The following is a 13,692-nucleotide window of genomic DNA, read 5'->3' on the forward strand; positions in this document are numbered from 1 at the left end:
TGACAACTAACCAGTTGAAATTAAATGGAGACAAGACGGAGATTCTCTTTCTGGGCAAGCAGCCAGATCTTTGGAGTACATCACACTGGCCTGCCCAGATGGGTAATCTTCCTACACCAGTGCCTCATGCAAGAAATTTGGGAGTAATTCTGGACAATTCACTGTCCATGAAGCAACATGCTAGCAAAGTAGTGTGTCTCTTCTTTACCATCATAAAATGGCTCAAGAAGATCCTTTGGATGTTGCCTATCCCCATGCAAAAAACAGTAGTCAATGCCTTAATTGCATCCCGGCTTGACTACGGGAACATCCTGTACCTGGGTGCAAACAAGGCAGTTATAAAGAGATTGCAGCTTGTACAAAATGCGGCTGCCCGACTCCTTTGCTATATACCTAAAAACACCAGCGTGTCCCCCTACTTGCGTGAACTGCACTGGTTGAGGGTGGAAAATCGCATCAGATTTAAGGCCCTAAACTACATGTTTAAAATCAAAGCAGGTACCGCTCCCAAATACCTTCAGGCATTAGTCCATCCCTACATCCCAAAAAGAAACCTACGATCTCAATCAGCTGAACAATTCTGTGTACCTAGATTCAAGCTCTCCAGGATGGGAGGAAGATCTTTTGCCCATAAGGGTCCCTCTATCTGGAACACACTACCACTTCACATACGAGAGGAGGGAAGTCATTCCAGGTTCCGTAAAGAGATAAAGACCTGGTGGTTCGATCAGTAATCTTGAGCGACCTCTGCTGTATTATTCCATCCATTGTGCTGTGCTCTTAGGCGCCGGGAAACCCTTTTTGGGTAGCTGTTTGCGCCATATAAGTTTAAAAAATAAATAAATAAATAAATACATTTTGACTCTTTAATAAACCCTTATAAATTCCGAACTCAATAATTATAATCTTCGTTATGGTAACTATTCGTTTGACATCAAAGCTCTCTGCTTTAATTTTCTTAGTTGACCTTAGTTTGACTCTGTGTACCAAGCAACACTACATTATTTTGGATACACCTTTTTCTGATATTCCCTACATGGTACGGTTTTGTTTTTTTGACTTTCAAACAGTTAAACACATACTTTACGATGGTGTTGTACCAACAGATTGCACCACGCTCTATTGTCACAAGACTTTCAAAATATGAATTATTCTAGCAAAGTGGATATCATTTGAAATGTTTCTCATCGAAATTGGTTTGCAAGTGACCTGGGAAATTCTATAGTCAAAAGCAACAAATGTTCCCGTATTGGTTGTACATTCATCTACACAATACCTCTTAATGGGCGATAGTCACTTCCTTCCAACTGGAGTTGGTGGAAATCTGTGATCAGCGGAAGAAACCACACTGCCATAAAAATGTAGTATATTAGGCATCTGTTGTTGCCATTGCAGAAGGTTTGATCTGCAGGAATATCTTAATGGAGGCGGCCATTTAGACAAACCACATCCCATGTAGTCAGGGAATTTTCCATATTCTGTGCTGATTTCAAATTTACACTATCTGGGACTACTGCAGGGATGCTAGGTGAATAGTGATTCATCCTGATACGACCTCCCTGGAGGAGTTTTGAATCTCACATTAATAAAATTAAGCTGTTGCAAAAGTTAATCACTATACCACTCAAACATCTATACAGTTCTCTTGTTGTCTCGTATTGTATGTTGTATCAGACCGGATTACAACCACATATCCCACTATATGTTGATAGATATTAAGTTTGGATATGATTCTATTTTACTGATTAGTATTTATTCACATTTAATAAATGCCTTGTCTTAGATTTCTTGGGTTCTTTGCTGAGATTGAGCTTAAAAGGCTGAGGGAAGTGAAACACTAGTCAAGCAGCAACCAAAATCCCTGTCACAGTGAAGCACAAGCAAGCCCAAAATGTACTTGTGCTTGACTTTATGGTAGCTTGGCACAGAGCAGTCAGACTTAACTTGAAGGCAATGTGTAAAGCATGTATGCAGCATTACAAACAGTAATAAAGTAAAACACAACACGAAGAATTCAACACCGAATTCAAAAAATTGGGTAATTGTTAATAAATAAACCAAGACCAAAATGTCAAAAATCCCATCAGTAGAACCGGAGTTATGTAATTTTAAAGATTTCAGTAAAAATAGCTCCAAAAAGCACAAAGCGGCAACTGTGGATAACGGTTGTGCCAGACCGGGACAAAGTCACAAGTTCTGGCCATCCCGATGGAGCATAGGCTGGCTACAGGAACCCAGTTAGGCTTGCTTAATAAAAGTACTTTAAGTCCTGGATGCAGAGCTTTGCAAGGTGCTCTGCTGATAATGTGTAAAGCTGCCAAGGTGATGTGTCTGTTACAGGAGCTTACAGGAGCTGTGATTGGAGCATGTTGATGACAATGAGGTTTGGGCAGCGATCTCCGCCCCACCCGTGGAGTTCAGAGAGTTTTTCCAATTCCATGCTCCGCTTGGAGTGTGGAGTTAGACTAAAAAATCCACTCCGCCATGTGGTGGAGTTTACTGGCACCACCGGAGACCCCTAGTTGTCTTGTGTCTCGATGGTGAAGCTGAATGGTGGCAATGGGCCACAAGTCGGCGCGGATGTGATGGCATGGCCATGTTAGTTAGTGAAGGGTTCATAGTAAATGTAGTTTCCTTGTTACATGTCTCATTAAAGACAAAGCCAGACGCCATATTGGGTATAGTATAGTGCTTCAATAGCACTCTCACAGGAACCATAGACTCATTGTTAGCCAAACATGGCTGCTGTTGAAAAACCTTGTTTTGTAGTCTAGTTCTCTTGCAGTAAGTAATAACGATGTCAAAAAGAAAAGAAGCAACCTCATCGCCTTTAACTCTGTGTTTAAAGTAGGAGTCGGAAATTGACAGCAATAATAAAGCAGTTTTGTTTTGTGTAAATAAAATACCAGTGCACATAACCTCTAACCTCATGGGTAGGAGAGCGCATATGCACTAGGTACACGCATGTGGTTCTATAGCTCCTCTCAATGAGCCGAGGGGTAGAGACCCTGTAGCAGCACCATGGTAAGTGTCCTTGATTTTGTGTGCATTTTCAGTGTGGTTCGACGAACACCATACCTTTCTCTAGAGCTACCTGAATGTGTTTATGCCCAGTATCCTCTTCTCGAAGGTTCAAAAATGTTACCAACAAATGCTGTAGACTATAGTGGCACTCCATTAATGCCCTTCAGGCCATGATCCAACAGGGGAAGCAGCGTTGTTGTGGACACTGTCTCTCGCCTGACTGCCATCCGTGGTGATTCTGGATGGTGACCGCTGTGAAGCACAGCATCTGAAAAAATTGAACCCCCTTCTCCGCACCCTTCATTGCAACTCTGCAGGTGGGAGGAACTACGTGGAATTCCACTAAGTTTTTAGTTAACTACACAGAATTCCACAGAGTTGAACTCCATGAGCTCAACCCACCCCTGATGACGATTTCATCAATAACGGCTTGCGATGCAAAGTCCGGCATCAAGGATCCGGCATGCAGTCGAAGCGAAGCGTCAGTACTGAAGAGCTGCAAGAACCTGTGTCATCGTCGAGGCTGCCATCAATGAGGTATTGGAGATGTGAGGACCTGAGTTGGTAAAGCTTCGCACAGGCTGCAGTTCCAATGCCGGCTGCAACGTCGATGCGGAGTCCTTGCATCAGGAGAACTCTCAAGGCAGTCAGCTCTGCTCAGGGTTGCACTGTGAAGCAGAGGAGATGCGTTGGTTCTGCTGTTTCCACTGATGGGATTGCATAGCACCTTCAGGCCCACTTTCAAGGGTCCAGGGCTGGGGTGGCATCACTTGGCAGGGTAGGATTCACAGATGGCAGAGCACAGGTGCTGAATTCAACCTTTTTGAATCCTACTGTCCCCAAGGATCTAGTCAGGAGGCTGGCCAACTAGCCCTTGGAGTGACTTTGGGGTCCTGGGTTCAGCAGATGCAGATCCAGTCCTTGTCACCAAGGCAAGAGGTCAACACAGCAGGTTAGCAGTTCCTTTGGAGCAGCAGTCCAGCAGAGTGGCAGTCCTTTCAGTAGCACATCAGCTCTTCTTCTTGGCAGAGTATCCACAGGTCCAAAAGTGTGAAAAAAGTTACTGTCTGGGGTCCAATATTTATACCTTTCACTTGAAGTGGGGAGAAGCTTCTAGAGGTTTCCCTTTGAAGTCCCCTTGCATCCAGCCTTTCCAGTCCTGGTTCCAGAGTAACTACAGGGGGTGTGCAGCCCTTTGTGTGGAGGCAGGACACAGCCTTTTCAAGTATAGATAAGGGAGTGCCCATATACCCCCTCCCATCCTGCCAGTGATGGCCCATCCAGTCACTCCTAAGGCCTTTATTGTGTGTGGATGTCTAGGGGGAATACACAAAGTTCAACTGTCCGCTACACTCAGTTATGTGACGCAGAGACGTGCTTCAGGCACCACATTTCTAGGGCAGGAAAAAGTCAACTTTTAAAAAGTTAATCTAAAGAAACAAGAGCGATCCTAATATACATGTGAACATGGGTATCATTTATAAATGTATATGAAGCGTTGACATGGAACTCATTTAAAAGAACAATGGGATACAACAGGACAATCCTGTACTGAATTAATCAATATTGAACAGATCTAACTCTTGACAAAAAAATGTTTTTGTCATGAGCGAATCTTAGCATGAAATTATTGAAAGCATCAACCAGTATATTAACCAATTATTCCGAATTGACTTTATTTTCAGAAAGCAATTAGAAGTATATACAGCAATTAAGTCACAAACAATCTAGTGAGTGGCGAAAAAGAGTATTTCAACAGAACTCCAAGTGCAAAGGACCATAGCAGAACAAAGTGAAGAAATTGACAATATATAAATACAAATAAACAAACATATTGGTATAAATAAAAAGCCAACGGTATTGCATACGAATAAGAACACCAGGGGAATTATCTGGTGTGTTTGTGATATCTTAGGTCTGTCTTTAGATGGGGTTAATGGCATTTCGACCCTGTGTTGGATAAAAGGGTCTCATAAGGACTACAGGTGACTTGGAGAGTGGTTAAAATGTGAGAAGGGCCAAGAGGCAGGATGAGCGAGGCGGACCGCGTGGCTGCATAGGACGTAACAGTTGGTCTCTGTGGGATGCACAAAACTGGTCTTACTGGAAGTGAGATGCCTGTAAATTAAATGCTTCTAGTGGGCCTGTGGCACTGATTGTGTTGCCCACTTAAGTAGCTCTGTAAACATGTCTCAGTCCTGCCTTTGCAGAGCCTGAGTGTGCAGATTTAAACTGCCATGTCGACCTGGCAGGTTGAACTTCTTTCTGTGCCCAAACATTCCTTTTTAATACATATAAGGCACCCCTAAGTTAGACCCTGGACAGCCCAAGGGCAGGGTGCTGTGCATTTAAAAAAGTAGGACATGCGTTTAAGATTTGCATGTCCTGGTAGAGAACAACTCTTAAATTGTTTTTCACTACTGCAAGGCCTATCTCTCCCATGGGATAACATTGGGTTTACCTTATTACATTTTATAAGTGTAATTTCCAATTGGGAAGAGTTTGGACCATAAAGTTTGCAATCTCTAGAATTCACGATTTAAAATCACAACTGATGGTGAAGTCGAATTTTAAATTGGACTTTTGAAAATGCCACTTTTAGGAAATTCAAAACACACAAGATGATGGGCGGAATGTTGCACATTGGCAAAACATTCACCCCCAGTCACAGATCTGGGTTTAATCCATTGTTATTTTCCTCACTACGCCACCCCAGTTCAGACATGGGCATATGCAAATCAGTCTTGACCCTGTGCCTTATGGGAATAGTCCAGCCCGAACTGCCAAGCCATGTCTTCCCTGGACCAGAATAAAGCATCCTAGGACCGGTTTCTGGCTATCAGCCGTCATCAGCCAGGATAGCTTGACTCTAGTGGCGTAGTGGGCACGGGACCAACGTCTGGGCATACCCTTTTAGGAAGTTGCCATGTTCTTACTTTAGCCATCTGATGCCTTCTGCCTGTCTCTGAATACACATCTGGTGTGGGTGACATCTGGGGTTTGTGCATTCACTCTAGACAGCTACACACAAAGGCAGCTTAGGTATGACTGATGAGCCATCCACATCCTGGGCCTGCATCTCTCCAACCAACAATCAGAGTTACTCAAAGGGCTTGTCTGCTAGCCTCCTTTTCTGATGTCTCAGGGACATCAATGACTTCCAACCCATCTATCTACAGCACACAGACTCTGCCATCTAAGAGTCTTGTTCTTCCAAGTGGTTCCAATCCATTCCTGGACCATTGGAAGTGAATATAAAGTGCTGCAACTACCAAAGTCCACATATCACCATCATTGCATATATCAGAACTGGTGCATCACAATTGGAACCAGCGCATCTCCATCGGAACTGATGCATCAGAACCTCAACTTCGCCGCTGCTGCAGTGAGAGAAGATTCATGCATCCCCTCGACTATGTGAAGAAACCCTGTGTATCCGCTTCAGAACCAACGCAACTTGAGCCCAGTGCTTTGTCTTCAGAATGGCACATCGCCAACAATGCGTGGAAAAAATGGACGCATCACATCGACTGCAGGATTGACACCAGTGCATTGCTTGGCTACACACCTGCATCTTGCTGTTTTGACCAGGATCAAGGTCCTTTTGTTCAGCGGGCCTTGCTTAGCTCCTGTATTCAGCCCACGCTCGATTGCGGTTGGCCTACACTCTTGACTTTGTCCCGGTCTAGCGTGACCAGATAGCCCCAGTTGGCACTTTAGGCTATTAAGAGTTATTTTTCAGTTTAATCTTTAAAAATTCATAACTCCGGTTATGATTATTATTTTAGTTGTTGTTCTTTTTGTCGTGTTTTGTTCATTAAATTAAGCTCTATTTTCTAACCAGGTGTGCTATATTTTTTGTGTTGTTTTCACAGTTTTACTGTTTGAAGAGTTGCACAAATACTTCACACATTGCCTCTTAAGTCAAGCCTGACTGCTCTGTGCCAAACTACCAGACGGTGATCACTGGTTAATTTATGGTGTTTAACTGAGTTACCCTGCCTAGGATTGGGGTTCCTGCTTGGACAGGGTGCATACCTCTGCCAATCAGAAACCCAGTTTCTATCGTATATGTAAACTGTTGGGCCGTAAGTTAGTTTTGTAGCTGCATAAAAATACTCTTTTTCCTTAGTAGGGAATGCATACACAAGTTTCTTTATTTCAGTTCCAATAATATTGTGTATAAAAGCCATGCATGTGTCCTCATAGAGTTGTTATTTAATACTGACACCTGCTGTATTCAAGTTGGAAAAAGTTGACCAATTCCTATTATCTTGGTTGCCCAAAGTCTTTCTACCCCCTGCTAAATTAAAGACCCTGTCTCTGTTGTATTAAGACTGATTCAAGCTTCCAATTACAGGCTCTAGCTCATCAAGTAGACTTTTGCCAGCTATAGAATCTGGAGTGGTTTGATGGGACGACGATAAACAAGGTCCTTTTGGTTCTGTTAGTTCTATAACTCAATCTTATGATAGCTGAGATAATAAGTTTCTTTGGGAGTAAGTGGTATCTCCCAAATTTCACATATTATCACCAGCTGAAGTCAACATGTTCGATTTGTTCAGTTGAGCTTACCCATAAAATACAGGATTTTGTCAGTCATACTGGTTGTGAGAAATTGAGTTGTTGTTTGAGGGGCTGTGAGCCCTTTTGAAGCAACAGCTGCAATCCTTGCCATGGTGAACCACAAAGAGTCACTAAATTAACCTGTGCTTAACAGCAAACAGGTGAAAATACAGCACAAGAAAAATCTCACACCAATTAGAAAAACTAGAGTACAAAATAATATGTGTTTGACACCAAAATGACAACAATCCAATCATTAGAACTTGAGATATGCAGTTTCAAAGTTTTAAGATAAGTATAGTGCCTAAAAGTGCAAAGCGTCAAATGTGATTATCTGATCACGCCGGACCAGAACAATGTCACAAGTTCAGGCCAATCACGATGGAGTGAGGGATGGATTTAGGGACCAGGTCAGTCCCGCTGAGAATTGTACGTTGTGTCCTAGATGTGGAGCATTGTTTTGTGCTGTGCCTGTTCCAATGAGGGCCTGCAATGCAAGCTCCTGCGTCAAGTTGCATCACACTGCGTCAATTCCAATATGGAGCTGAGAGGGATGCGACGTAAGGTCCTGTGTCGAGTTGCTTCGCACTGTGTGGGTTACGATGTGGTCACCAATCATAGGTTGTGAGGTGCTGCAATGAAAGTTCCTGCATCAAGCTGTGTCAGACCTGAGGAAGCCCACAGTTAGCCCAGGAGGAGCACACTCTTATTTCATCCAAGGGCCTAGAACCTGGGGGGGGCACCTCTTGGGGATCATGACTCACCCCAGCAGAAATGCACAGGCGGATCCAGTTGAGACTGGGAAGATGCATGACAAGTTTCTGGAGCTTGTTATGTCCCTGTAGCTGAGAACAGGAGGCCATTCAGCTAACCCTTGGAGTCACTCTGCTGGTTCTGGGTTCAAAGGTCAATCCTTTCAGCAGCAGGGCAGTGGAGCAATCCTTCTTCTGAGTCTTCCATGGGTCCAGAAGTGATCGAAAGAGTGGGTTTGAGTGCCCTATTTTATACCTGGTGCTAGTTTTGAAATGAGAGAAACTTCTGGAGTTTTCCCCGCACAAAGGGGTTTGGACTTTTCTGCCTCAATGTCCTGATCCCATTGTGTCTGCAGTCTTGCAGCTGGCATGTACCAACTTGACCACTTAATTCTCCAGATCAGTTCATTGGTAACACACATCCACCACCAGAAAACTGAAGTTCACTTAACTCCATGGCTGCTATGCGTTTTCCCCCTCTGTGCTGAAAATTCTTTTTTTACATTGTTTTTTGACGAGCTGGGCTCGTCATCAGTGTTTGAGGAGGCTACACCATGACGAGCCCAGCTCGTCATGAGTGTGGAAGGGGTTAATGCTCTTTAACTAGCTGGGGACACCAGAAGACAAATTTATGACTGAAATGCACTGATCTTTTCTAGCCAAGTATCTTGTTTGCATTCTGCAACTGTACGATAAAAAGGTACCACTCGATCTGACAAATGCTTGTTCTGACACAGTTGCTTCACAGAGAAAAGGTTTTGCAGAAGCTCAAAGAAGAGAATGATCAGTTAACAAATGACATCAAGCAAAAGTCCCAAGTCATTATCAAGCTGGGTGAAGAAAGGCGAAAGCTAGAGATGGATTTGGCAATTGTTTTGGAAAAACACAAAACCGCTCAGCAGGAGGTATGTTTGGTTCACTCCGATTGTAATTAATACCTTTTTTACGGTGCATATATTCTGATTTTCACGTACATCTATGAACTCATACTTCATAACTAATGCATGTTTTAGATTGGTTTTATTTATGTTAAAGAAATTATCTTTCAATGCCAATAGTAAGGATTAAGTGTCAATAATTTTTTTCTATTGCAATGTGTGTTTTTGTACATATTTATTTTGTGTTTGTATTAGTCCGGTCTAGTAACACCTCTGTGGCTAAGATTTACAACTCACTCTACAGAATGTCCCATTTTTGGATTCTTAGTAACTTTTACCAGCTTTGAGCAATTTGCTCCATGCACTGGATGAAGAGCCTTAAACATGTCAAATATGGGCAGATTGGTTAAAGGATTTAAAAGTTGTAAGGGGGTGTTAAAGACTTGTGACCTTTCCAAATAGCATTGATTTTTCCACATGAAACTATCACTGCAAATAAACCCTAAATCTGAAAAACAAATTTTATTGCTCAGCAGTCTAACAAAAAGTGTCTTGTCATTATTTGTTATAACTCCCTCCACCCGTTTTGGTGATATAAGTTAAGATGTGGGTGAACCAGTGATATAATTGTTTGTGTACAATTGTTAAATGACTGTGAAAAGTTGATAGTGATGCAGAACTCCATATAAATATATAAAGAATTTATGATACTTGTAAACATTTGAGGTCGCAAACATATTTAGGTATATCCTGGGACTCTGGCCCACATGCATCATCCCGGGATTTTGCGAGTTCTAAAGTGCGAAAAATAGCAATTCGCATTTTAGAATTCGCAAAACGGGATGCATGAAACTTTTTTGCGATTCGGTGGAAATCGCAATTTCTACCAAATCGCAAATATTATGCGATTTTCAAAGTGCGAATTTGCAATTCACATTGATCCTGTGGGCCAAAAGGCCCATAGGGATCAATGGGAATTGCGAATTCGCACTTTGAAAATCGCAAATCCTGATTGCATTTCAAGGGTGGTGAGGGGGGTTCAAATGAACCCCCCCTGCACCCATGAAATGTTGTTTTCTTTTTTTTTTTTTTTTACTTTTTTTTCTTTATTTTTTTCTTTATTTTTTTGTCCTCATCTGCCTTCCCCTCCGACGGAAAATACCAACCACCTTGCACGACATTGCTGACGTGATATGTCGAGAAAAAACAGTTAGGGGTGCGTTCTTTTGACTCCATCTAGGTATATTTCAACCTGCCGGACCTTGTTCGGAACTGTCCTAGCCCTTGGTCCAAAAGAGTAAAGATGGCATAATCATCGGACCCGGGGAAAGAAAAAAAAAAAGCCAGTACCATCTAGCTACTTCTTTTCCTCCAGTTGGTCGTTCTACCAATTGTTGTTCCGTTTCGCTAATTTTTCCAATGTTACTGTCTTTACGGGTTTCAGATCTTGCCCAACTATCCAATTGAATATATTTAAATCTGGAAAGCCCAGGGCCTACTTGCTCCTGTAGCTCGTCCCAAGTTATGAGTTTTTTTTCTTTAAATAGTTGGCCCCATTTACTGATGCCTGCTTGTTCTATTATAGTGGACAAATTATCTTTCAGGCATAGGGGTAGCCCGGGAGAGTCCCATATTGGGGCATAGTTTGAGTAGTAAGATAATCCCAGTTTTTTCCTGATGTTAGACCAATTTTTGGCCCATGAGTGTAATATTTTCAGTTTTATATTTTTGAAGAATGTCTGACTTCCAAACTTAAACATAAAGCCATCTGCTGCAAGATTTGTCCCCTTTAGCATGGCTCCATACATGGATGTGTTAGGTAGATTAGATGGCATTTTAAGAAGCATTCTAGAATAGGACATCTGAAAGGCCCATGAATAGAACATTAGGTCCGGTAATGCAAGGCCCTCTTTTTCTCTTCTTCTTCTAAGCTTCTTCCATGATATTCTTGTGGTCTTGTAATTCCATATAAATGAATTGATTTCTCTTTGACATTTTTCCATCATTTTTGTGTTCATAGTTATTGGGATAGTGTTAAAAAGAAAGGTGAATTTTGGGAGGATACACATTTTGACTAAGTTTACTCTTCCTGTTATAGAGAGAGGCAAATGTGGCCAAGATTTCATAAGTCTTTTGCTTTCACTATGTATTCTTTCCAAATTAGTTTGTGCAAGGGTGCCCACATCTTGAGTTATTTTGATTCCCAGATACCGCATTGAGGAAGAGATGTTAATCCCAAGATCTAAATTGGGTAGGTTCCATGCCATGATCTCACTCTTACTCGAATTTATGTCGTAACCCGAGACATGGCCAAATTCTACAGCGCATTGTATAACCACTTGGTATGCCTTAACTGGGTCAGCTGTAAACACTAATATGTCGTCTGCATATAGTGCTACCCGTCTTTCCCACTCTCCGAAACAGAAAGATGAAATATTCGCCTCTTCCCTTAACACCTGGGAAAAGGGTTCAATGTATAGATCAAATAGGAGAGGGGAAAGCGGGCAGCCCTGCCTTGTTCCTCTTGTGATATTAAATGCTTCAGTCAAGGACCCATTAACCAGCAGCCTAGCTGACGGTGAGTTGTATAGCTGATTAATCGTTCTGCAGAACACTTCACCACAGTTGAATTTTTTTAGGACGTCGTTAAGGTAGAGCCAGTTAACTCTGTCAAACGCCTTGGTTGCGTCTAGAGTCAGGGTGGCCAAGGGGAGAGAGAAAGCGGTGGCGATGTCTATAGCCCCTATTAGCTCACGCGTTAGCTCCGCTAATTGTCGCTTCTTAATAAATCCTTTCTGATCTTGATGGATTACAGTCCCAATAACGCTAGCCAATCTTGTGGCAATTATAGTTGTAAAAATTTTATAGTCGTTATTAAGTAACGATATTGGTCTGTATGACCCGCACTCTAATGGGGATTTCCCTGGTTTTGGGATGAGAACAATTGTGGCCTCACCCCAAGATTTAGGCATAGGCTGTTCTTCCAATAGAATGCCATTGAAGAGTTCGATTAGTACTGGTATAATGGCGTTCTCAAGTGTTTTATAGATCTCTCCCGGCAACCCATCCGGGCCTGCCACTTTGCCTTTCTTTATTTGACTGATAGCTTTTTTCACCTTCTCTTGTGTGATGACTGATTCTAATGATTTGCTGTGAGTTGTTGAGAAGTTTGGTAATGTAATAGCTTCCAACCAGCTTTCTCTTACGTTTGAATCATTGGGGAGATCCTCTTTGTAAATATCCTGAAAAAATTCAAGAAATGCTCTCCCTATCTCAGGAGTGGTAGTTCTTGTCTCTGGCTCACCTTCTATCTTAATTTCCCTGATGTAGTTTAGGGCCTTATCAGATTTGATTTTCCAAGGCAGAATTTTTCCTGCACTTTCTCCAAACTCAAATTGAGAAGATTTACTCGCTTCCCACCTTCTATTTATTCTCTCCTGCAGTGTATGTTCTAACTCCGCTTTCAACTCAGCCATTTGTTCTTGTTCTTCAGCTGTTCTTGATGGCAAAGCCGTTTTTGACTCTAAGGTTTTCATGTCTTGTTCTATTCTATTTATCTTGTCAAAGTATAACTTCCGCCTATGGGATGCTCTGTTGGTAATTTGCCCTCTTAAAAACGCTTTAAATGTCTCCCAGATGATTGTTGGGGTGGCTGAGTTTCTATTTAAATCGAAGAAGGTTATAGATTCCTTAATTAGGACGTTGATTTCCTCTTCTTCAAGCAGGAGTGTCCTATCAAAGGACCATGAAGGGTGTTTGACAGAGGTTTCAGACTTAAGAGTAAATTCTAACGCCGAGTGGTCTGACAGATGTGATGGTAGATATTCTATTGATTCTAAAGTGTCTTTTAGACAATAGCTAAAAAAAGCATAGTCTGTTCTGGATTTATGTTTAAACCTACTATTCCTATAGGACACCCCGATCTTTTTATCCACTTTTTCTCTCCAAAGATCAGCCAGACCCATGTGTGTCATAATTGCTTTAAGTGTTTCTCTAGATTTAATCGAGCCAATATTTTGAGATCTTATTGATTTATCTAGTTTGGGATCGAGCACAATATTAAAGTCACCCATCCAGATTATTGGCTCTTGCACTGTTAGTAATTGAGTCTTTATTGCATCTAGATGTGATGGGTCATCTGAATTTGGACCATAGTAACCCACCAAAATTCTAGTATGACCATCAAGCGAAACTCTAATCATTAGCCATCTCCCTGTTTGGTCTTCCCTGCTCTCTAATATTTCTGCGTTTGCAGATTTTTTAAAGATGAACAGTACTCCTCTTACGTTAGCGTTGTGGTCTGTGGAACAAAATTTATCAATCCATCTATGTTTTCTTAATATAATATTTGCCTCTGTTCTGAGAAGGTGTGTTTCCTGTAACACAATGACCTGCGACGGTGAGTCTCTCAGATATTGTAGTATTCGCTCACGTCTTCCTCCCACGCGCAGACCATTTACGTTCCAGGACAA

At 42.0% G+C, this 13,692-nt stretch overlaps 1 protein-coding gene across 1 annotated transcript in view; it reads left to right on the plus strand.

Annotated features, from left to right (window-relative positions):
- LOC147724345 (uncharacterized) overlaps window positions 1-13,692 on the plus strand; it is a 2,209,372-nt gene that overhangs the window by 607,608 nt on the left and 1,588,072 nt on the right. The window contains exon 13 of the mRNA XM_086966996.1: window positions 9,080-9,247. Coding sequence (XP_086823122.1) covers window positions 9,080-9,247 — 168 coding nt within the window. The remainder of the gene's footprint in view (window positions 1-9,079; window positions 9,248-13,692) is intronic.

The sequence above is a fragment of the Lissotriton vulgaris genome, chromosome 4_1 (genome assembly GCF_964263255.1).
Source record: "Lissotriton vulgaris chromosome 4_1, aLisVul1.2, whole genome shotgun sequence".
In the NCBI taxonomy this organism is placed as follows: Eukaryota; Metazoa; Chordata; class Amphibia; order Caudata; family Salamandridae; genus Lissotriton; species Lissotriton vulgaris.